The sequence below is a fragment of the Sus scrofa genome, chromosome 15 (genome assembly GCF_000003025.6).
Source record: "Sus scrofa isolate TJ Tabasco breed Duroc chromosome 15, Sscrofa11.1, whole genome shotgun sequence".
Taxonomy (NCBI): domain Eukaryota; kingdom Metazoa; phylum Chordata; class Mammalia; order Artiodactyla; family Suidae; genus Sus; species Sus scrofa.
In genome coordinates, this window is record NC_010457.5 from 7,598,700 (window position 1) to 7,625,000 (window position 26,301).

A 26,301-nucleotide genomic window follows, 5' to 3' on the forward strand; every position below is an offset into this window, starting at 1 on the left:
TTTTTAATGGAAAAAATAACCAGTTGATTTTGAGAGCCTTGGCCAATTAAATTTCTTTGGAAAGTTAGTCTTGGAAAACTCCCCAGACAGGTTGTAGGATAAATTTGTTTTCATGACTATCAACAACATTAAAGTAGGAAGATTAAGAAGGAATAGTTTATTTTCTATCTCACTTCATCTTTATCAAGCATCTTTTTTTAAAAATATAGAAGAGGACTTAGTATTTGTAATGTTTGTGTAAAGGATGTTGAAAGCTGTCAAAGATTTTTTCCTTCACTTGTTCACTGACTAGCATCAGAAATCATATCTTTTTTTCCCTTTCTGTCCTGGATAACAATCACATAAATAAACAATATTTATCACTTGTTAGCAACCACTAACATACATCACTCATTCTTTTCAGAGTATTTGGTGTTGGTTTTGTTTTTGGGTTGTTTTTTTGCCACACTCAAAGCATTCCAAAATTCCTAGGCTAAGGATCAAACTCATGCCATAGGAGTGACGTGAGCCACAGCAGTGACAACCCCAGATCCTTAACCCACTGAGCCACCAGGAACTTCCAGAGTATTTGTTGTGTGCAAAATTTGAACTAAGGTTCAAGAAAGAAACAAAGGAAATAGAAGATATAGTTCCTGTCTTTAAGGAATGCAAAACCTCATGATGCCATTAAGAAAGACAAACGTCACAGTGACATGAAGGCAAAATTTACAAATAAGTGTAGCCTCGTTAACTATTTATATCAAAAGTCAATTAGGGAGATCCTGCCAAGTGCAAGGCATTTTGGTAGGCATAATGAAAGATACAGTGAATACTCACTGTCATTAATAACTTATATTCAATTGGGTAAATAAGACAATGGTAGATGAATAAGAAATGTATGTAAAATATTTAGCACAATGTTAGGCATAATACATGTTCAATCATTGCTATCTATTATTATCATTAAATATAATAATATATGGATTAGGATGTTTTATTTGAAATACAGAAAGCTATGTAGGTTCAGGTGAGAAGTTTTCAGTATTGCACAGGGTTTCTAATGGCATGTAGGGTCAAATATTCAAGACATGAAAATAGGGAGGTGAGTTAAGTGGCTCCAAAGTTCAGGGAAGTTTTTCTCCTGGACAAAGACTTGTTGAACATGGCTCTGTGCAAAAGAGATAAAGAAGAAAGGGTTGAAACCGTGAAACAAGACCAGGTGAAGGAGGAAGTAAGTAAGTTATCAGAAGAGTGGAGTGGGAACGAATAGCTTTAGATAGTAGCCTTGACTGTGGGCAGAGACACATTTTTTTTTAGCAATAAGCTCAAAAAAAAAAAGAAGAGAAATGATTGTAGAGAGATTGGGCTGAATTTTAGGTAGTTGATGGAATTCACATCATCTAAGTTGCACTCTTTGAAGTAAGTAGGAAAAGAGGTCATTAGCTGACAGTACAGGAATGGGAATAGGGTTGGAATTTTCAGGAATGGAAATTTAGAGTAATTGCTGGGGACAGTGTATGGAGATGCAGTTAACATCAGGAAAGAATATCCTATTTTGATAGCATAGGTGGAAGCAAGTCTATATAATTATTTAAGTTTTTTAAGGCATTTTTCATACTCTAGGAGGAGGGAAAATAAGCTTGATTTTAGTTTGGCAGGACAAGAATGATACAAGAACAAGGGGCAAGGATAGACGTGAGTTCAAACTTCACGGTGAACTGAGGTTAGTAACATCGGAATAGGTGTAATGAACTGACGGACTCATGTAATGGTTAGGGTCTGATTATCACAATGGAAGGACCTGTTTCAGGGGATGAGGAACTGAATGAGGGGTAGGGTATCAGACTGAAATCAGAGAGTGAAAGTCCAAGTTCCAGTCAAAAAGATGGAATTGTCCCAGGGTTAGCCGTACCAAGGGGGTGGCTGGCCATCCATGTTGCTTGGCCAGGGAAAGTCAGAGCACCATGCAGCAGAGATTCTGCATGGACTTGCTTTTGAGTAATGAAGTTCCTCAGAATGACAGTAATGGCCATCCAGGGGTAAACATTTTCATGGGACAAGTGACATTTTCCTTGAGCTGTATAGGTTGTGTCCTAAAACATGATGGTGAAAATGGATGACTTAGATCTGAAAAAATTACAGCTACAGATTGGAGGCTTTTTGAGGGTCAAGGTTAAGTTTGCTCTTCTCCATCTTTTTTTACAGTAGGTGCAGTGTTTATACAGCCTTGATGATGGATAAACAGGTTGCTTGTTGAATTAAAGGATAAATTAATAAACAAATAAATGATGAACAAGTTAATAAAACAGGCATCCTAATTGAAATGGTAGCATGAATTAAGGAGCATGCTGACCCATCTGTGTGTTGCTTGGTGTGTTAAGACAGATGAAGGCAGGAATGGCTCTGCTGGAAAGGCCTGTGAAGGATGGAACATTATCAAGAGACGGCACAGTTTCATTTAATCTGAAGAAGTGGAATGCATGTAGGAGGACATCATTAAGCATGTGGGGGGGTAAACAAGTAATATGTGAAATGGAAAAGCAAAATGAACCGTGAATCAAGTTTCTCTTGCCCCTAGTCCTAAATTAAGCTTAAGATGCTTTTTTTATTTACTGAAACTATAATAGTTAGTACAAATTCTCCTTTGTAAGATGCTTCATAAAGTTATATTGTATCAAATGCCTTTCCCAACACGATTAAGTTAATAAATGTCAAAATTAGTAAAATACAAACCCTAAATATTAAATAGAAATTTTATTTTATCTCTTTTCTTTTTATGGCCTAACCTGCGGCATATGGAAGTTCCCGGGCTAGGCGGCGAATTGCAGCTGCAGCTGCAGGCCTATGGCACAGCCAAGGCAACACAGGGTCTGAGCCGCATCTCCAGCCTATGCCACAGCTTGCAGCAATGCCAGATCCTTAACCCACTGAGCAAGGCTAGGAATTGAACCCACATCCTCAAGGACCCTATGTTGGTGCTCCCATATAGGGAACTTTTAAATAAGCATCTCGAGTGGAGCATTTGAAGAACTTTCATGATGTTCTCCATATATTCCACTATATTAACATGTTAGTCACTCAGGCAAAATATGAAACAAGTGCATAGGCTTCGGAAGAACAGGGACATGAAAAGAAAAATGGAGAGAAAAACTTTAAAATGTAATATTTTACTTATATTGATGTTGACATTTGTCTTGCCTTCCCCCTACTAATTTTATTGGGATATAATGTTGTTGTTATGGTTTAGAACTACTTATAATGTCAGCATCCAGGGCCTGTTCAGATTATTTTCAATCAGTTAGATATGATGAAAAACTAAAAAGGTAGAGTTGTTTCTCTCTTTCTTGTTCTCTCTCTGTATTGACTCATTACGATATAGTGGAAAGAATCATGGGTTAAGAGTCAGGATATAGGAATTCTCCATCTGGCCGTTCCAGAAATTATTGGTGTAACTTTGTGTGAGTCATTAGCTTTACTGCACCTTAGCTGTATAATCTGTTAAATGAGGATATTAGACTAGAAATCTTGGGCTCTATCCACCCTACCCTTCCTTCTAATGAGATTTTACTGGGAAGTATGAAAAAAGAAAATAGAAAGTTGTCATGGGAGGAGGAGGTTCTCAGGAGTCCTGCCTCATGGTCCTAGACCCAAAGCTGGGGTCCTGGGTGTGTGACCTGCAGTTGGAAGGGCCTCGCCCTTGCTTTGATGTTCTACTGCTGCCCTTTTGCACTGGGCCCCACAAATGATGTAGCTAGTCCTGCTTATACCTCAACAAAATGTATTAAGATAATCTCTGAGGATAAGCCAGGATGGGAAGGGGTGGGATCAGGGGTTCATGCCACATAGACAGACCAGTTCTGTCTTCCATGGTGTCTCTGAAGGATCCTTCCATGGTATGTCTAAAACTGGTGAATCCCAGGTAAAGATCTAGACCTGGACTGAAAATCCTGTTTGAGCCAGAAACACCATGGTACAGGGAGGAACTCCCCTAAATTGATGACAGGTTAGGCCTTTTTCAGCACAAATTCTATGTGTCATATCATTAGCACAGAAGAAAGTGGAGAAAAGAGTAATAAAGGTTTTGTACCTTTATTATCTTCTTGGTTTAATAATCTTCAATTCCTCTTATTACTCTTATATGGAGTTAAAATTTCAACTTTTGAATTAGCTAGGTTTCTTCTTTGGGTAATGAAGACACAGGCATTCTGTCATAAGGTATTTCCCAGCAAGGGTTGAGTTGGATGTACAATGTTAATCAGTTGTGCAAGATCGGGTTTATCAGATAATTCAATTAGTACCTAAATCCTTAACAAGGAGAGAGTCCTGCTGTTATAAAGAATGCCACTTTCTTTGTATGTCTAGTATGAGTCAAATTTTCATATGTTGGAAGAGTTTTGTCTTCCAGTCAGATCTGTCATTGGAAATTATCATTTAAAATTTTTAAATTTAATTTCAGACAGTGAGTTTTTAAAAAGAAAGCAGGGAAAGATATAGGTTCTGAGGAGAGAAAACAGAAATAGCCCAGAGCAGGTTAGACAGGGTCCAACCAAGAAAAGCCTGTCACTTCTTGGCTAATGAATGTCATGGTTTTATAAGCTTTGTTTGCAATTAGGATCAGCTATCACCACTTCACAGCAAGAGTTCCCCCAAGAACTAACTGGTATCCCAAATTTCTTGAGTGGCTCCTTCATTCATTCACCAAATATTTAATAAGCACTGTTTTCCTTGTGATGTTGTCTGTGGTTTCCAGGCACCTCCAAAATATTTTTTCATAATCTGTGTATGTGGGTCCTCCATAAGAAAGCCATGCTGCTTTGAGTTTTTAATTGAAAAGGATTCAGATAGGAGTTCCCATCATGGCACAGTGGAAAGGAATCTAAGAACCTGAGGATGTGGGTTCTATCCCTGCCCTTGCTCAGTGGGTTAAGGATCCGGCATTGCCCTGAGTTATGGTGTAGGTCACAGATGCGGCTCAGATCCTGTGTTGCTGTGGCTGTGGCATAGGCCGGCAGCTGTAGCTCCGATTTGACCCCTAGCCTGGGAACCTCCATATGCCACTGGTGTGGCCCTCAAAAGACCCACCAAAAAAAAAAAAAAAAAAAGAATGCAAATAAAATTCTCTAAGCCTAGCCAATGAATAAAAAATAAATTGATTAGGGCAAATAATTAATTGAAATTATGGAATTCAGAAACTTTGAGGAATTCCCCAGAAAGCATATCCTGGCCCATTTTTATAGATGAAGATATTGAGATTAACGAATGTAAGTAGCTGAGTTGAAATGAGTAGTCTAATAACTTTGAACCTTATCTAATCAATTATTGAGCATGAATCTGTGTGCCAGGCACCGACCTAGGCAATAGTGATTCAGAGCTGATTTGACCCTCCATGCCTCTATCAGCTATTGAGTATGTAAATGAAAGATTAAAATGGGATGTGATAAATTCAGCGATTAAGCTATGCAAATGTTCTGTAGAAGAAGGGCATGAATTCAGGTTGAGATCATCAGGAAGGGTCCCTGACATGGAAAGAATTCTATGCTGTTTCCCAAAACCCCGTTCCTGGATGCCTTATTTACCTAGGGGAGGTGGAGAGCTGGATTCCTAGAGTACTGAGTTAAACTGGACATGAACCAGCATCCCCTGAAGGGATTATTAAAATGCAGATTGCTGATTCTGTCTGTCTGGGGTGGGCCCTAAGAATTCACATTTTGAACAAGTTCCCAGGTAATATTGATGCTGCTGGCCTGGAGACCACATTTTAAAGATCACCGTTCCAGGGCATCCTTAAGCGTCACATGTCTCTACAAAGAGCATATGAAAGAGCATTGAATTACTGGGCAAAAATACCTTACTTCATAAACCCCTCTAAAATAAAATCATCTGAGTCTTTCCAGTAATATGACAACTCCACAATTTTAGATTTGAGAGTTATATGAAAGGTAAACACGTATGATCTAATTGGGGGATTTTTTTGTTTGTTTTAAAGGCTTGGTCTTTGTACCAATACATAGCCATCAAAACTGTCAAAGGGTCAGTAGTCTCTAAATCCCGATATTCACAATCCCCTAATAAACAAAATCTCACTTTAAACTTAGACTCTGTCCCTGACTGGGCTGCTTGGTACTGTTTGGGGAGATATTTGATCCTGCAGAGTACCTCACAGCCCCTTTTGCAACTTTCTCTCCTGAAGCTTTTACACACAGGGAACTATCCCTGGCATCTGCACATGCATGCCCAGGAGAAAGCCATGTCAGCGCAGGCTTGGAGAGACCAGCCCATATGATGTACTAATTCCCAAGAAGAGAAGAAAACTTTGTGGCTTTTTGAAGAGCCTTTCTTGGCTTTACACACACCTCTGTAGCAGTCAGAGGCTCCTCTGGGTTCCCATGTGGCTGTGTAATGAGAAAAAAAAAATCATCTGCCCTCATAGTTGTTTTTAGATATTTGATGCCAATATGTATTTTGTAAGCCTTCTGCAGAAAGGCACACATGCACTTTTAATGATAAAATGCTTATATGACATTAATTAGTCAACTTTAAACAAAATAGCCATGAGAATTTACACACCTCAACAAATGCTTAATGTGAGCTTTCTTTAAAAAAATTCAATTCAGATGACTAAATTAAAAATAATTTTCTCCGTTTTCTTATTATCTAAAATGTTTGAAAAGAGACCGTTTTTTTCAAAAAGATGATGAATACATTTACCTAGATTTCAGGTCCCTTTGCCTTGACAATTGAAGTGAGTTAAGATAAATACATGATTTCTACAATATACTGAAGAAGTGTATGTGTGTGTGTGTGTGTGTGTACATATGTATCTACATCCCCTGTTATACAGTTATGTATGTATATGTCTGAGTATCACAGAATCAAAACCATTTTGTGTACGTGTCTCTATATATGAGACTCATGGAAGTAGGAAGACAGTTCTCAGTCAACTTCATCGTCCTCGCCTCATCCCCAAGCATACCCTTTGGCTCTCTCTGTAGGCACTCAATCAGCAGTTCTTAACCAAAGGGATGGATGAGTGTTTCCACTCAGATTTTACATTTACTTGCTTTGCCTCCTCTAGACGCTCCAAGATATGTTCTTTTCCAAAAGAATTATTTATTCAGTTTGGTGCTTATTAAAATGGCTTAGTGTAATATTCAAATGTATTTGTTCAATTTTTAAATGAAGATTAAAACCTTGCTGGCTACTAGACCAGTGGTAACAGAGCTTCTGTCCTTTTATATGAGCATATGTTTGTTACAAATAAAGAAAATAAATGGTGAGGGAATAAAAGTTAAGAGAAGGAAACAGAAAAGAAGGAATAAGGATCAAGGTTCCATCACAAATGAACTACTTGTCGAAGTGTTACGAATCCCTGAGGAATATCATAAAATGACTCAGTTGTGGTGGGAGTTGACTGATTTGAAGACCAATATATCTCTTTTACTTAGAGATGTGAACATGGCTTGTTTTTTATGCAATAACTTTAAAACTCAGTCCATATGGATATTTATCATTATCTATCCAATAATATCAGTATCTATGATAGACATAGGGTATTTATGAAAATACTGCAAGAGAGACCAACATATTTACAAGAAAATTGAGGCTTTTTTGACTTAAAGGGACCTAGAAATTTACCCTAACAATATTAAAAATACAATTGATTATGAGGAAACACTTTTAATTAATGAAATGCTTTTTTGGAAAGAGAAAAGTTTACCTGACCTCAGGGAAGGTTGAGATATTTGCAAGGCATTAGGGTAAATTTTAGGACTAAATGCAAAATCTCTGGAGAAGGTATGAAAAGAAATTACTTGAGGTTTCTTGTGATTTTTTTTTTTTTTTTTTTTTTTTTTGCTGTGGTTTGATCATAAATACCATGCAAATATCCTTTGTCAGTGTGTTCTGGCAATTCTTCCAAGGAAACCAAGGAGTGAAGAGAATTACAGACAAAAAAAAAAAAAAAGAAAGAATATGAAGTTGATTTTATACTAGAAAAATGCAGTAGGGAATTCTATAACTTTCTAGTAATTTTTTACTTCGTCTCTATGTTTACTACACAGCATTACAAAATCATTGTAAAAACCAAAAAATGCAAACTTCTAAGTAGAATAAAAACCTTCTCCTTCCCAACAGTTTTGAGAGGAACCAAAATTTAATGCCCATTTGTTCTAGTATTCTAACAATTAGGGTGATTCGGTGTCTAAGTGATTGAAACAGAACATAACCTAAAGTAGAAAAGGGAATTTTTCTGCTCACTGGAAGGACATGGGTACCGCTTGGTCTCAGGAACAGGTAGAAAAGTACTGCCAGGATTTGCCATTTTGTCTCTGGTTTTCTCAGTATATCTGCTTTACTCTCCTTCTTCATAAATCTCTGGATTCTACACAGGATTTGTCAATTCTTTCATCCTACATCTTATCATCTTATAGCTGTAGTCACTTGGAAAAAAAAAATCTGCCTTGGTGCTCTCTTTGGAACCAAGTCCTAAAATCATGGGGAAAGAGTTGACTGAACTCAGTTGGATTCATTGGCTACCACTGAACCAATCAACAGTTGGACCTGGAGGATGGAGGGCTAAGATTGCTTCACTTCAGGTGCAGATGAATCCACTGTAGCTAGGGGAACAAGATCATGAGACAGTGTGGCTTCTGCCTTGAGTACCATAAAATTTGGCAATAGGAACAATGGCAAACCATTCCAGGCAAAGGAGAACATTGTGGTGCTGGGCAAGAAAAGCATATGTCACTAGTATCCATAGCAATACCAGGAAGAAACACATTATATCCATGGTGGTTATACCTAGATCATAGAAGGGTAGTTTCTAACCTACTTAAATGACTCTGCGTATTGAGATTATAACTCAATAACTTAAATGATTAAGTACTCTGTCCTTCATGAAACCCTTTTTGATTACTCATCTGAGCCCTGGCAAACTCTTGAAATTATTTATGATCTCGACTACAGTTTATCATAAATTGTTCTATAGTTTCTTGTATAGTAGGTCTAAGTTCCTAGCTCAACTGTAAGTATCTTACCATATGCTTACTTTTATTATAAGACTTCTGCACCAACATTAGTGTTAAGAACATAATTTATTCCCCATTCATTCCGTAAATGATTCTTGAGTGCCCGCTAATTTCTAGGCAATATTCGAAGCTCAGGATACAAAGATGATCAAAGATGATCCTTAAAGAGAGCACATGATTTGGTATCTTTTGTTCCCATCACACTTGACATAGAAATCTAGGATGGCTAAATTTGATCTAGCAAGTGAATTGCCTCTCCAAATACCAGTAATGTATCTAGATGCAGTTTAGTTTGCCTATCCAGAAAAATCAGAATTTCCCCCCTTTTAAGCCGAAAGGCTATTAATGCAAATCCAATTGAATTTGCATTTGATTACATTTCTGATGGAAACATTCATATGCAAATGAAAATTCATGCAAAGATAGCCAGATAATTCAAATACTTGCTGAAATATCAAGATAAAATTAGGATGATATTCAGTATACATCCATCCATGTTTACTAGGTTACACTAAGGATCTTCAGGTGGGAAAATGTTTTTGAAAAACTTAAATAGTGACTAAACATTTGGCAACATTCAAATAGATCTGGATTGAGAAAGTTTTTGTTACCTTACTTTCTATGGCTACAGTGCTGAAAAAGTCAGTCCCTGGTCAAATCAGTCAAGTCGTTCAAAACAGGTTCATCTTGGACCCATATATTTTGTCCCTTTTATCTTCCCTTCCCTTTAAAACAAAAGATCATTTTTGATAGATCTGAAGTTATTTTGATGATCCAAAATGATGAACAGATAGTTTATGCAAGCTGGCAGTTCTTTCATACTCCCTAGTGACTTAATGGTGTAAGTTAAATGACACCAACACAATCACCACCAATAAGTATCCTCTGGAAAACATCCGTGGCAGTAGACTGGAGGAAAAATGATCTTTATCAGTGTCTGTCCTCTTCTAAGAAAAGATGTTGAGACTTAAGATTGTAAGAGAAGATTTAAATGAAACTTTAATATATAAAATCCTAATCCACTATTGCACATTCCAAACCCATATTTGAAGGAAGAATGCAATTGCTTTCATTAATATTAACACAAGTTGGAGTGGCAAAAGAGAAAGGTTTGAGATCACAGTATTCAGATGGTAAGCACTTAGTTTAATAGTCTACAAAGTGTAATGCTCCCCAGTTTCCTTTTATTTGATCCAATGTATTCCTTCATAGTTCCAAGTCTTTTTAGGATTCCCATGTTTCTTGCTTTGGTAAATGTCACTTAAATCCATCAAATTCAAAAAGACTGAACTTAAGGAGAATCTTAGCCTCATCCCTCCTTGGCACACCCAATCCTTTCCCAAATCTAATGATCTTACTATTTAAGTACCTCTCAAATCTAGCTACTTCTTACAGTCTCCATAACCAATTCTTTAACCTTTATCATTTGCCTGACCAATGGCAAGAGACTCCTAAGTGGCTTTCCAGAATCTCCTTTTCCCTTCCTGCAATCCCTATCACACTGTCATTTTAAAAATGCAGACTGGAGTTCTTGATGTGGTACAGTGGGTTAAGAATCCAACTGCAGTGGCATGGGTTGCTGTGGTGGTTCAGAGTCTATCTCTGGTTAAAGGATCTGGCATTGCCACAGCTGCAGCATAAGTTGCAGCTGCAAATTGGATTCAGTTCTTGGCCTGGGAACTTCCATATGCCCAGAGTGCGGCTATTAAAAAAAAAAAAAATGCAGATAATCCCTAAATTCATCCAGTCATTCTTCTTGCTTGATACCCTTCAGTGGCCTCCTATTCCTCTTAGAAGAAAACCCAAATCTTAATAGGGCTAGCACACACTGTAGGGTTTGGTCACTGCCTTCCTCTCCACCCTTACAACATGCTGCTCCCCTTTCCATACTCTAACAGGGTCCTTTTAGATCCTATAAATGTTCCATGTTCTTTCTGGTCACCACCGCTCTACAGTAGCTTCTAAAGTTAGTTAACTTCATGCTTCTCAATTAAGGCTTTCCTGATCTCCCAGACTTCCTCCAGTTCTCAACAGGTCCCCCTGTTACTCCTATAATACCACTGTACAGCTTTCTTTCATGATGCTTATCTGAGTTTGTAAGATATATTTTTGAGAGAGTATCAGTTGTATTGATCAATCTCAAGGCTTCCTGGGGAATGAGGCTGGATTGTTTTTTGCTTATCCAAACAAGACATGATGCTCGTCACATACCAGGCATTCAGTAAATACTTGATTAATTGAAGGTTCCACTTTCTATACTCTTAGCAGTTCATAACAGTGAAAGCCAAAAATAAAAATAAAAATTGATTGGCTTGCTTGAACACCACCCTGCCACAAATTTCCTGGGAAATTAGGATGGCAAGTACTGTAATATCTTTTATGACAGAGAAGGTAAGGTAAAGAATAGTGGAATCAAGGTTAACTGCTCTCAAAAACTATGGCTCCACCATTACTTGTACTGGCAGAAGGCTCTTTTTCACTTACTTCTGGTAGAGAAAAATGTGGCCGCCATTCTCCCAACACTGTCTTGTGCACAAAAGTTTTTACTTAGGATATTTAAGCCACTACTTATTTCAGAAACGTATCTACAAATTTCAAATAGACAGTCTTGTGACAGAAGTAGCTAAAATTGATTTACAACTATTATTCGTATCATGGGAATAGAGTCATAACTATACAAGTTAAATATCATATAAAAATCACACAACAGTATAGTCACTTTCTTAATTCCGTCTGCTACTTTTTATTTTGTATCTATCAGTGTGAGTTTAATTTTATTTTCAGCAGCTTTAAAATACTGAGCTAAACACTGAAATTTTAAGGAAAGATAAACTCCCACATTCCATGATTTTTTAACAAAGTCCCATTATTATCTCTCTAGGGTTATCTTTCCTTTTGCATCTCTCTCTGACTGTATAATCCTAGTGGTCTGTGATGTTCAGAGAGTGAAGGGTTAAAAGCTTATATTTGGCAACAGGATGTATATGTGGTTAGAGGAATGTTAAGTTTAGTGGACCATAAAAAATTAAATATACCTTTCTTAAAAGGAAGTTTTATATAGACCATTAAAGTAGCTTTGAGCTCACGCTATCTCTCATGTTTTCGGATCTTGGAATGTAGTTCTTTTTTTGTTAATTTTCCCTGAAAAATACTTAAAATTTTCTTTCATTCTTTGTGACTCACACAGACTAGTGTTCCAGGAAGAGGAAAATAAAATATGCCCATGTAACTTAAAGCAAAGTGTCCTCTCCTCTTTTTTGGCATATATTATGAGAATAAGCATTCAGTCAGTCACTGGTCATCTTCAACACTTCCTACAAATCAGCTAGGTACTGGTTATCTTTTTTGCAAGTCAATGTGTCTTATGGTGATGAAGGCAGTCATGGGTTTCTAGGAAAAAGGCCTTGAGAAGACATTTCGTCTCCTTTTTACCGTTTCAGTTAAGAATGCAAATTGCACATCAGACTTTGAGGAATACTTTGCCAAAAGAAAACTGGAGGAACGAGATGGCCATGCAGTCAGCATCGAAGAGTACCTTCAGCGCAGTGACACAGCCATTATTTACCCAGAAGCCCCTGAGGAGCTGTCTCGCCTTGGCACGCCAGAGGCCAATGGGCAGGAAGAAAATGGTGAGGCTGTAATTCATTTTTAGCCACGATGCTGACCTCTGCAGCTGTTACAATTACAAATGCACTACATGCCTGGGTGTTTACCTTAAAATTTGAAGAACAGCTGCAGAGGCATGGAATTTCATGAGCAAAGATTAGAACTGTAATTTTAGGGTATTGTGAAATTTTTTTGTCAGCAAATTTGTGTCATCTGTACATCCAATAAAGAACAAGAACAATTAGAGCCTATTTCTAAGAGATAAAAATATCTAAATTGATTCCTATCTTTCCAAAATATTTCACTTTTGAGGAGAAAAAAAAAGTTTAGAAATACTGACCCTGACCTTTCCTTCTTCTTTCCGGGGACACCTGAAAAGCTCCTTCACTCTGTGAATTCCTGGGTCACATGTGACTAAAGGTTTGCTACGAACTGTCAGTCACCTAAAGAGAATTTCCTCATTTATCAGCTGTTTAAATTCTCCCCCAAACGCTCCAGTAATTAATTAATTTTCCAGCGCAGTGTGAGCTGATTCCGACAAGTCTGTGCTGGGTGTGCGAGGGGACCTGCATGCGGGGAGGCCACGTGTGATGATGGCACTCTCGTGGAGCAGATTGCAGTGATTCCTGTCACACCATCCCGGGCAGTCAGCCCATTAGCTGCCATTGATTTACTGACCTTTTGGCCCGCTTCTCTCCCTCTCGTCTCTCGGCTACAGACCTGCCACCTGGAACTCCAGATGCTTTTGCCCAACTGCTGACCTGCCCCTACTGCGACCGGGGCTACAAGCGCTTGACATCGCTGAAGGAGCACATCAAGTATCGCCACGAGAAGAATGAGGAGAACTTCTCCTGCCCTCTTTGTAGCTACACGTTTGCCTACCGCACCCAGCTCGAGCGGCATATGGTGACGCACAAGCCAGGCACAGATCAGGTGGGGGGTTGGTTTTAAGTGATTTCTTTCTATAATAACCCCTTAGAGAAACGATATTGCTTTGATTGGCAATCATTATTAATTTTTCATGGCATTTTGAAGATGCAGATCTTTTAATGGTAATAGCTTTAATTGAGGTCTAAATGATTTTTTGATGGTCTCTTCTAATATGATTTAATAGTCTTATGTTCACGATCGAATGAGTGTGTTAATTTCTAATTTAGAAATTTTATTTGCACTTTAACTTGACTTTAGTTTCATCTTTATGTTCCACAAAAAGTGAATGAAATTGTAGCATTTTAATTATACAGTATTAAACATCTCAGCAATTTTAATTCCATTTTTTACCTAGTTTTACTTAGAAATTTTTTCTCTTCATATAGGATCCAAGTCATAGTAAAAGGAGCGTGTATTTTTTCGTTGGTCACATAACATCTTCAATTACTTAGACTGTTTTTACAAGCTGCTACTAGTTTATGAAATCTAATTAAGTGTTTTAAGGAAAATCAAAAAAGCATCTAATGTGTATGCATATCTATACGAAGGAAACTGGATTAATACTAAAATGTTAGATACACAATAAAAATGATCCCTTCTTGATATGTTGCATCTTTGTTGCTAAGTCTTAAAACTGCCCTGCCTCTTTTGGCTTACTTGTGTTAAAAATAAAAACTATCTTGAACAGGTTAGCATAGCTTCTTAAATCCTTAAAATGATGGAATAGGATTCATTCATAGTGTCCCCTAAATGTTTTATCAAAACTGTTCTTTCTGTCCCCCTGGGAGCATTGACTGCAGATTGGTATTATGGTCTGCCTTAAGTCCCAACAACTAGCCCTACAAACCTGGAACCACCCTGTATAAAGCCTGATACCATATTTGTTTTTAAAATTATTGAACAGGATATTCTCTAACATTCTTATGTTTCTTTTTTATGGGCTTTATTCTCTTTGAATCAGGAAGATGAGAATAAGCAAACACGATCAAGCAATGGTGATGATACTAGATTATGGAATTTCACTCTTCTAAGAAAACAGCTTATATAAATCATTTCTATCTGATTGAACTTGTCACCTGAATATTTTTCAAAGTTCAGTTATAAAAACTATGCTTGCATAGTTACACTTATGTAACAGTTTATCTTCCTTTGCTTATGTGCATAAAAACTCCAGGAAAAAAAAAAGTGCCTAGATATTTGTCTAGCATAACTGCTTTAAATTTCACATGCAGAAGTGTGATTGTGTTGGCGCATTATGAATGGTAGCTTTGGTGTTGAAAAGTCCCCTCATTTGCTCATGGCATTTACAATTAGTAAATTAAAATGATTGTATCATATTAACAGTGGCACAACTAAAGTTTATAGTAGTCCTCTGAGGGCTGTGGGGGGAGACAAAGCAGCTGTTGCTGTTTGTTTATGCAACTCAGCAACATATGAGCGCTGGTCCCTCAATGGCGCTCGGCGGGCTGGGCTCCGCTTGATCTTTGAAGGTTGCTGCTGTTTGAACAAACCTCCCTGTGTCCCATGTAACACCATCTGTCTCACTAGGAATGTGGGAAGATTCAGCACACCCTAGCAGTTGTCATACCGTTTCTGTGCTGTCTTTTTGCAAAAGGCTTTTGTGTCATTGCTGCTTGAAAAAGGCTGGCCTCCTACCTTAAGCATCCAGAGTGGATGACTGTCTTTCTTTCCTTCTTTCTTTCTCTTTCTTTCTTTCTTTCTTTCTTTCTTTCTTTCTTTCTTTCTTTCTTTCTTTCTTTTTCTTTCTTTCTTTCTTTCCTTCTTTCTTTCTTCCTTCCTTCCTTCCTTCCTTCCTTCCTTCCTTTCTTTCTCTTTCCTTCCTTCCTTCCCTCCTCCTTCCTTTTCAGAATTTGAAGCCACAGTGCTTTTTTCTCCCTTATTCAAAAAAGGTCAGCTGTGTTTGATTATATCTTTGCTCCTTTTAACTTGTCTTTTCAAAAACTTTTCTTTTTCATCCCTACTCCCTAGCACACTACTAAAAAGGAAAATGACAAGTCGGTGAAGTCTCTTCTACTGGCCTATGATAAAACTGCCCAAGCAGCTCTAACCCATGATGTTGTCTTTGATGAATGAATCAAATCTTATATGCAATATCTTAGGAAAAACAGTATTTATAGTCACTACTAGCACAGTGAATGGAGTATTTAAACATGCTTATCATGTGATGAAATATTTATATTCAAGGATTTTTTTTCATTATGTGCACTTTTTCTTTTTAAAATTTGATATTGCTTCAGTATAAGATATACTTTTACATTCGTATAGAAATTTGATAAAATCAGTTACTTGTGTGGGGAGGTTTGCGGGGGAGGCTATTTAGGATTTTGAGGAAAATATTTATTTTTTTCCTTGACGAAATAGTTGCATTTCTTAGAATGTGCAGTGAACACAGAGAACCAGAAACATCTTTGCAATTATGCTTTCTCATCTCCAACAGCTCAAAGAAACATTTTGGAAAAGAGACTACAGAGATAATTCTAAAGCAAGTGTTGGATGCGCATGTGAAAGCACTTTTTTTTATTTGTTCCAATTTTATTGCCAACATTATCACTTTTATTGCAACTCCGAAAGACTGGGCAAATAAATAAACATGCACTCAAACCTTTTGGCCTGTCTGAAAATAGAGGCCTTTTAAAAATATTTGTAACAAATTTCCTTTGTTCCTCCTGCACAAAACTGATGTCAGTCTCTCTCCTTTTATAGCACCAAATGCTGACCCAAGGAGCAGGTAATCGCAAGTTCAAATGCACAGAGTGCGGCAAGGCCTTCAAATATAAACACCATCTGAAAGAACACCTGCGAATTCACAGTGGTGAGTAGCAGAGAGGCTGGTGCTCACATTTGCATTTGGTTTCATTAGGGGCATTTTTTAAAGATTGTGTAAAATTTACACAATCCTGTTTGTAGCTTTTTGGAACTACCCATTTATTTCATAAGCTGTATTTGCCTATTTTGTCTTCATGAGACTTATGGTACTGCCCACAGCTCTACTAATAAGAAGAGGAGTGCTTATACTTCTTAAAAATTGCAAATGCTTTGATTTGCTATATAAATCTAGAAGCTCCTTTTTGTCCCTATAAAAACTCTTCTGCAGATAAAATGTTTTTGACCTGAAGAAACTTAGCTTGAAAGATACCCAACCTTGAAAGAAAAATGTTGAAGAATTTTGGATAAGAGCTTTTGTATGATGTGTTCCTTGATTCCTGAGAGCTGTAGATTACAGAACAACATCTTACCACTGAGATTTCTTCTTTATAACTATTTTGATAGCTCTGCTAAGCATTTTATTACCAAATTGGATGCTATTCAAAGAACTAGTTGGACTGGTAGAATCAATGGGATCTTCACAGAGTTGATTAAAGCCATGGCTACACTTCCCTTTAAATACTGTGACATCTTTATTGTGCTATTGACCACACATTAATCTGACACTCTGTTTAAATAGGAGCCTGCCGATGGCAAGACAAGATTTGGGATCTTGGCTGAAAAAGGCACAGATAGCCCTCACCTTCCACTGCTAACATCTTGAATTATGTCCTCCCAGGGTAGATAAAGCCCAGAAACAGTTATGGCCACATAATTCTAAACTAAGCACTAGAATGTAGAGGTGCTCCATCGTGATCCTTTCTTGCCTTAGTAGACAATCTCAGTTGTTCCCCAATCAAAGAAATGTAACGTTAATATTAATTGTCATTTTAGGTGAAAAACCATACGAGTGCCCAAACTGCAAGAAACGCTTCTCCCATTCTGGTTCCTACAGTTCACACATCAGCAGCAAGAAATGTATTGGTTTAATCTCTGTAAACGGGCGAATGAGAAACAATATCAAGACGGGTTCCTCCCCTAACTCTGTTTCTTCTTCTCCTACTAATTCAGCCATTACCCAGTTGCGAAACAAGTTGGAGAATGGAAAACCACTCAGTATGTCTGAGCAAACAGGCTTACTTAAAATTAAAACAGAACCACTAGACTTCAATGACTATAAAGTTCTTATGGCCACACATGGGTTTAGTGGCACTAGTCCCTTTATGAATGGTGCACTTGGAGCCACCAGCCCTTTAGGAGTTCATCCATCTGCTCAGAGTCCAATGCAGCACTTAGGTGTAGGGATGGAAGCCCCTTTACTTGGATTTCCCACAATGAATAGTAATTTAAGTGAGGTACAAAAGGTTCTACAGATTGTGGACAACACAGTTTCCAGGCAAAAAATGGACTGCAAGACGGAAGAAATTTCAAAGTTGAAAGGTTATCACATGAAGGATCCATGCACTCAACCTGAGGAACAAGGTGTTACGTCTCCTAACATCCCACCTGTAGGTCTTCCAGTCGTGAGTCATAATGGTGCCACTAAAAGTATTATTGACTACACGTTAGAAAAAGTCAATGAAGCCAAAGCTTGCCTCCAGAGCTTGACTACTGACTCAAGGAGACAGATCAGTAATATAAAGAAAGAAAAGCTACGTACATTAATAGATTTGGTCACTGATGACAAAATGATTGAGAACCACAACATATCCACTCCATTCTCATGCCAGTTCTGTAAAGAAAGTTTTCCTGGCCCCATTCCTTTGCATCAGCATGAACGTTACCTTTGTAAGATGAATGAAGAGATTAAAGCAGTCCTGCAACCTCATGAAAACATTGTCTCCAACAAAGCCGGAGTTTTTGTTGATAATAAAGCCCTCCTCTTGTCATCTGTACTTTCTGAGAAAGGAATGACAAGCCCCATCAACCCATACAAGGACCACATGTCTGTACTTAAAGCATATTATGCTATGAACATGGAGCCCAACTCTGATGAACTGCTGAAAATTTCCATTGCTGTGGGCCTTCCTCAGGAATTTGTGAAGGAATGGTTTGAGCAACGAAAAGTCTACCAGTACTCAAATTCCAGGTCACCATCACTGGAAAGGAACTCCAAACCGTTAGTTCCCAACAGTAACCCTCCCACAAAAGACTCTTTATTACCCAGGTCTCCTGTAAAACCTATGGACTCTATCACATCACCTTCTATAGCGGAACTCCACAACAGTGTTACGAATTGTGACCCTCCTCTCAGGCTAACAAAACCTTCCCACTTTACCAATATTAAACCAGTTGAAAAATTGGACCACTCAAGGAGTAATACTCCATCTCCTTTAAATCTTTCCTCCACATCTTCTAAAAACTCCCACAGTAGTTCTTACACTCCAAACAGCTTCTCTTCCGAGGAGCTCCAGGCTGAGCCTTTGGACTTGTCATTACCAAAACAAATGAAAGAACCCAAAAGTATTATAGCCACAAAGAACAAAACAAAAGTTGGCAGCATAAATTTAGACCATAACAGTGTTTCTTCATCATCTGAAAACTCAGATGAACCTCTGAACTTGACTTTTATCAAGAAGGAGTTTTCAAATTCAAATAATCTGGACAACAAAAGCACTAACCCAGTGTTCGGCATGAACCCATTTAGTGCCAAACCTTTATACACAGCTCTCCCTCCACAAAGCGCATTTCCCCCTGCCACTTTCATGCCACCCGTCCAGACGAGCATCCCTGGGCTACGACCATACCCGGGACTGGATCAGATGAGCTTCCTACCGCACATGGCCTATACTTACCCAACTGGAGCAGCTACTTTCGCTGATATGCAGCAAAGGAGAAAGTATCAGCGGAAACAAGGATTTCAGGTAATGAGATGTGTCTTTTTGTTCTGAAAAGAGGAGATGAAAATTGTATCCTGTATGTGCATGTAGGGGAAAAAAATGTAGTGTGGTGCTTTCAGCAAAAATAGAAGAGTGTCTTTTAACTTGAGTCTAAAACTGAGTGGACTAAGTGAATAAATGGAGAAGTAGTGGAATGCTGTATCATGTAGGCATGTTTGCCTTAAAAAAGATAAAGAACTTAATATTTGTTTTTGAGATTTATTTAGATTGATCCACCTGCTTTCAGAGTTACACACTGATATGAATATTTGGTAGGACTTGCATAGATGCTAAACATTAACCTTTATAACAGTCACATATTCTTAGAGATGTTCACAAGTTGCAAAAATGCATATATAAATTTGATATGCACTTCATTTTATAGAGAATAGTTTATCTGGAAGTGTTTCAAAGATATTTTGTATATTCCACATGATTTCCTTGGTAGCTTTCAAACTAGCAAATCATTTCAGGTTTTTCAAGTACCAAAGCAGGTATGTCTTAACATCGTGGAATATAATCCTAGTTTGCAAAATAGGAGCATAAGTAGCAGTGCACCTCTGTAACAGCTGTTCCAGTATTCCAGTTTACAGTACGTCTGCCCTCTTTGTAAATGTATTTAAGCCTATTTAATCTCCTCTAATATTAATTAGTGCAAACGTAGTCTAAGAAAACTGAACTTGACTAGCAAATGGAAATGTATGTTATCATGCAAGTTTGCACTCTTTTGGATCAAGACAAAATAAATATCAAGAAATTTAATAATTTACTGATCCACATTCATTATTGCTCAGTGCTGAAGGCTGTTTTAACATAGATAGAACATTGATAAAAAGTGTTATTAATATTCCCTATTTCAAATTAGAAAATTAAATATAAAAATATTGCTTGAGGCCTTTAGTTGGTAGACATACATTTAAATAGATTGCATAATAATAACATTTTGTACCTAAATATAAAATTCAATTAAAATGGGGTTTCTACAGCTACAGATCATTTCCAAAGTTAAGCACACTGGAAAATACACACATTCTGATGTTTAATTTTCACTCAGGGATATTTCCTGATAGAAGGAAAATTAAGGATTTGGGAGACATTTATGTTTTCCTCACCTTCATCATGGGCCATTTTCTATCCTTGAAAAACAATAAGCACTACCACCCAGGGCAGAGAAGGTTTATATTTTTGTTGAAACGAGAAACATGGAGTTCTCATTGTGGCTTAGCAAATGAATCTGACTAGTATCTGCGAGGACACAGGTTCAATCCCTGGCCTTGCTCAGTGGGTTAAGGATCCAGCGTTGCCATGAGCTGTAGTGTAGATCGCAGATATGGCTTGGATCCTGCGTTGTTGTGGCTGTGTCATAGGTCAGCAGCTACAGCTTCATTTCAACCCCTACCCTAGGAACCTCCATATGCTGTGGGTGCGGCCCTAAAAAAGAAAAAAAAAAAAAAAGTAAATGTATTGTTTATGGAAAGTAGTAGGTTTTTTTTGTTTTGTTTGTTTTTGTTTTTGTTTTTTTTTAAAAAACATGAAACTGGGAGTTCCCATCGTGGCTCAGTGGTTGATGAATCCAACTAGGAACCATAAGGTTGAAGGTTCTATCCCTGTCCTTGCTTAGTGGGTTAAGGATCTGGCATTGCCGTGAGCTGCAGTGTAGGTCACAGACGTGGCTCGGATCCTGCGTTGCTATGACTCTGGCGTAGGCCAGCAGCTACAGCTCCAATTAGACCGCTAGCCTGGGAACCTCCATATGCCATGGGAGCAGCCCCAGAAAAGGCAAAAACACACACAAAAAAAATAAAATGAAATAAAAAAATAAATTAAAAAAAAACTATCAATTCATAGCAAGCGCTTCTGAGATTCTTCAAGTATCAGCCAACGCAAAGTTGTTTGGTATAAACACAAAGAGAAGAGACTGTGTTGAACTGTGTGATTATATCACAGGGAGAATTGCTTGATGGAGCACAAGACTACATGTCAGGCCTAGATGACATGACAGACTCCGACTCCTGTCTGTCTCGAAAGAAGATCAAGAAGACAGAAAGTGGCATGTATGCATGTGACTTATGTGACAAGACATTCCAGAAAAGCAGTTCCCTTCTGCGACATAAATACGAACACACAGGTATGAGTGACTTTGACTAGCTAGTTAGAGCTTCCCGGCCTGCTGTACATTTCATAATATTTAATGAGTACACTTGTGCAACATAAGATGTAGCATATGCTGATGCCTTCAACAAGGAAGAAATAATGCTTTTGCCTAGCTCAGTAGGACTTTTTTGTTGCCTGTTTATTGGATCATTCATGTGTTTATGAGAGTGCTTGTCTTATATTTTTCGAGTTAGTCTGTACATCAAATTCACAAATCATGTCAAAGTTATATTTCAATGGACAGGGTGATGAAATGGCATGACACAAGCCACCTATAAAAAATGTCTTCACATTCTTAAGCTGTGAGGAACCTATCTGTAGACAAACTTAACAATAAAATAATTTAGTCAATGCTGTATTCTTTTCATCAATGAAACATCAAGTCAGCCATGATTTGGGGGTGATACTGCTTGGTTTTTATAAATTGGCCATATTTTGAATAAATTAAAAGTGTTAGTACTGTGAAAGAAGAGACTAAGTAAATAATAGGCCAGATGAGCTACTGAAATTACTAGTAATAGAAGGCTGAAATACAACTTTCTAAACTTAGTTTATTTCTAAATTCATGTATTCCTAATTGGGAAGGATTATACAGGGTTGCCAAGATAGCAGCCTATTTCTTCCCTATAAGTACAGAGACAGTGGGTTAATTTTTATAATGAAAGGTGAAGTTCCATAAGGTGAAGCAGTATTAGTTCCCACAGTCCAAGGTCTGATCTGCAAGTCCAGGATGGAGCTCCACCAGGGCTGCCCACCACCCTTCCACCTTTAACCACAAAATAACTCTGCTTCTCCTATTCCTAACCCATCTCCAACTTTTCGCCACTAGAAATTTGTCATGCTGTACTAGCCCTAGCTGGGAAAAGAAAGCATGTAAGATCACAATCAAAATACTGACATGGGTAATTATAGGAAAATTCTCATTTTAAATCAGGATGCCCAGTATGAAATATTTCAGTATAGAGGAAAAAAATTGAACCTAACATTAATGCTTTGGCGGGAAAACTGATGAAGAGACAAAAAAGAAAAAGAAGAAAGAAGGAAAAGAAAGGGGAACGTGAATACTTCCTGTCACATTTTGTCTGTATAAATATGTGGCACCCTTGTTGGTAACTGAAAACTCTCCCTGGGAGGCACTTGTACTGATCTCTACTCTTCTTCCTCACTGGGCATATGCAGAAGGCAGTGCAAAGGACCACAATCCACCAGAGGATGGGGGAGGGTTGGGCGAGTTTTTTAACATCAAGTGTGGAGGGTATTTGTGAAGAGAACAAGGTTGATAAATAACAGTGCCCTTACTCAAACAAGCCCAGTTTTCTTATATTCAATGGTCCGATACTAATTGCTGCTATTTCAAAAGTTCCACTAATGATACTTTAAAGGCAACCTAATTTGAATAACAGATTCCAACAGTTTTTATACCTGTGTGACATAATTCAGTGTTTGACATGTGAAAATTTCCTTACATTTGTCTCTTATCATAGATATCAGTAGATATTTTCTTTACTACCAAGTCCTATTTAAGTATTATAAAGATGTTTTCATACTTACATTTACTTTAATATCTTAATCAACCTCAAATATATTTTGTATTTCATTATTCAGCTATAATAGGCACACCATTGACGGCATCTTTCCCTCTCTGATTGGTTTTATTATATGACCATATGCAAACTATCATTTACTACATGGTGAGTGCAAGTTTTATTTTAGTGAGGGACGTCATGAATATTGACATTCAGTCAATATCTTTATTTCTTATAAGTATACAAACTTCAGAGGTGTATCGATAGTTGAGAGACCCCAAAGTTGACAAACACAAATATGCATTATCAATCTAAAAAATATACTGCATTTTAAAAAACAAAATTAAAATGTTTGGGTCCTTTAAGACGTAAGATCAGCTGCCTAGAAACATTGTCTAGTGACAAGATGCTAACCATCCAATGGTTTCTTTTAACATGTGATTAATTATCCCCCTGTTGGCCTCCCAGCTTGTCAAATTTCCAGTGTGTTAACTTTTTGGCGTCTTGACCAAACATCTCATGACATTACTACTGTCAACGTATTAGGTTCCATCAAAGTGAAGTTCTTCATGAATTTTCTATCACTATGATATATGTGGAAATGTAGTTCATTTTCCTTCCCTAATTGGGCCCCACACATCTTTTTTTTTGTTTATATTAAGCACCAGTAATACTTTGAGAATGTGTTAATATGAAAATTGTTAAGTGAGAACAATCTTTGGGTTGATTGATTCTCAGGTTGGGAAATGAAGTTGAATGGTCATTTGATTATGTGTTGATTACGAATGTGTCATTGATAATGTGTGTTTGTTACGTCTGTCTACAATTTAATATATAGAGACTAGTTTAAATTAAGAAGGAAATTATGAGCTACTTATTCTTGAGACCCTGTGCTCTTTTACCCCTTTTAATTTATGTCCTAGGCAGACACCAAAGATACAATGCCTAATTCTCCTTACCAGTGGCTCATTGCTTGCTTGCTTTTCCTAGGGACTGAGACTGAAACAGAGGAAGGAAACACTACATAAACGCTGATTTAAGTAGGATTCATTGTCACAAACAAGGACTGGGAAATTAAAAATCTGAAATCCCTGTTAGGCACTGTAAAGAACTCACTTATATTCCACTAAAATTTAAATCTGACATTTATTGAGTACTTTACTGAGCAATTGTGGTAGGTGCTCTTAAACCCATTTTATTTAGAAAAGTAATAAAAATATTTCTACTTTTGAGTGCAGTTGAAGTTTTAAATAAATTACCAGCCAGTTTTCTTTCTCAGTTATATGATAATATTTTTCATACCACGAACCTTCCATTTATTAACTTCAGTTATTCTAGCTGTGAGGTGAATCATGAACCTTGATATTAGACAAAAAAATTTACTCTGAAAATGTTTTGACTCCCTCAGTATCAGTTTAGATGTTTTCTTCTGAATCTTGTTCAGGTGTAAACTTAATCCCAGGACACCTTGATTTGAATCAGGTAAACCAATCAAACAAGTTAAAAAGAGATAAATGACCAAGTCAGTTCCTATTTAAACTGAATTTATTCAGTGCTTACCAGGGAAATTTCTGGAGATGAGTAGAATATTTAGTGCAAGGTGTAAGTCAAAACTTCCTGCCCTCTGCTCCTAAATTCTGTCCTTTGCATGATATAATAGTTAAACATTGACCTCTTTTAGGCTGTCAGTTCATAGTATAGAATTAATGTATTTCTATTATAAGCATATTATTTATTATCAAAGGGAATCTCTGAAAATCAATTCCCTGTGACCATGGAATATCTTTACCTTAGAATGCAGTTCAGTGGGCAGCCCCCAAGCCTTTCTAACAGGCCTTGAACTTGTCCTCTGGAATGCTCATTCTCTCAGGACACTGTTTTGTGTGTTGTTCCTTTGGAAAAAAGAGACTACATAATCTGTGATGATCACCCAAAATTATTCACACAGCCGATCCATGCAGTGACCCAACTGATTGATATTTTTGAACCCTTGAGCTGCTGAGACATTAGTACCTAAGGGACATTATAGGACAGTTCTACCTAGGTAGCAACTAAAGAATTAAGAAAGTTTTCATCTGCAATTTCTCTTCTCTCTATCCAGATTCATTCTATCCACGTACTCTGGTCCCGATGCATGCAGCTCACTTATTAAGCATATATTAATGAACACAAATAAAAATATGAAACATTCATTGGTTACTATGTGGGGTCCTTGAACTAAACACTCTACCTGCATTGTCTCCTTTACTCGTTATGCCCACTCTACAAGTTAGGTGCCCAAATGCTATATCTCTTTTACCAACAAGGACCCTGATGCTTGGAGAAGTTATCATGTATGAGACTGCACAGATAGTCGCAGAAGATGGATTTGAACCCAGGCAATCAGATTCTAGAATCCATCTCCCCTGCCTCGCACTGCATCATCCTGCCTCTTTGAATGACTTGCCACTGTCAGAAACATCTCAGTCTTGCTCCTGATAGCATTTTTTAAAGATCCAAGTATGTACAAGAGAGACCAAATTCATATATAGTGACTTGAGGTTTTCTGGAAGGCAAATTCTGTCTTTTTCCCAAGTGCATTTCTGCTTCCTTTTAAATTACCTTCCCACCGGGTGGTCCTGTCAGATGGAAAAGCACACTATCTTTCCCAACTCTTGGCACTCTATTGAAATTCTCTGCTCTGCTATCCAGTTTACCTCATGCAAAACATCTTTTCCAAAAGTCGAGGAGTGGTTCTTGCGTAGTTTGAATTACACTTCTTTTCTTCAGACTGCTGACTTCCTCGAAGCAGAGTACTAGAATCTTCCTTATTTCCAACACAATGAAGAGCAACCAAAAAATACCTTGCCAGTTTTTCCTCCTGTAGGTAAATAATTTCTTCCTACTAACATTGTGTTTTACATCTTATCATTTAATTTATATTGAACGTTACATTAAGGTAAAGACCATTGATGAAATAACATATAGCAGCATACAGCACTTCCTAAACACTAGCATGTCCCAGAGGCCTTCAATAGCATTATGAAAGGTATTTGATTAAAATTGAAATTATGCAACACAATATAACTGAATACCTGAAGTGTGTAGAATGGGTTGCTAATCTTATAATGTGTCACTTAGCAAATGAAAATGGGGTTGAATCTACTAATGCTGGTTTTTAACCTGCTGAAAGTTTGTATTAGGAAATATGAGCACATAGCTTCATGGATGTTATGATGATACTTATTGCTTTCCATGGCACATCTCTGACTTTAATTCTGGAGCATCAGTCTGATAAATTTTTTTTTGTCAGTTCTATTTTGGATATAAACTTTTAAGTATGGCAGCTATGGAAGGTGTTGAAGGCATTCCAGTGCTATTTGTGGCCTGGAATCA

General features: G+C 37.5%; 1 protein-coding gene across 5 annotated transcripts in view; it reads left to right on the top strand.

Moving 5' to 3' along the window:
• The window catches only part of ZEB2 (zinc finger E-box binding homeobox 2), a 132,469-nt gene that overhangs the window by 99,821 nt on the left and 6,347 nt on the right, over positions 1-26,301 (top strand). For all 5 annotated transcript variants that reach the window (XM_021076506.1, XM_021076507.1, XM_021076505.1 and 2 more), the window contains 5 exons: positions 12,446-12,634; positions 13,330-13,544; positions 16,266-16,374; positions 17,262-19,231; positions 21,194-21,374. In XM_021076506.1, the coding sequence (XP_020932165.1) occupies positions 12,446-12,634; positions 13,330-13,544; positions 16,266-16,374; positions 17,262-19,231; positions 21,194-21,374 (2,664 nt within the window). The remainder of the gene's footprint in view (positions 1-12,445; positions 12,635-13,329; positions 13,545-16,265; positions 16,375-17,261; positions 19,232-21,193; positions 21,375-26,301) is intronic.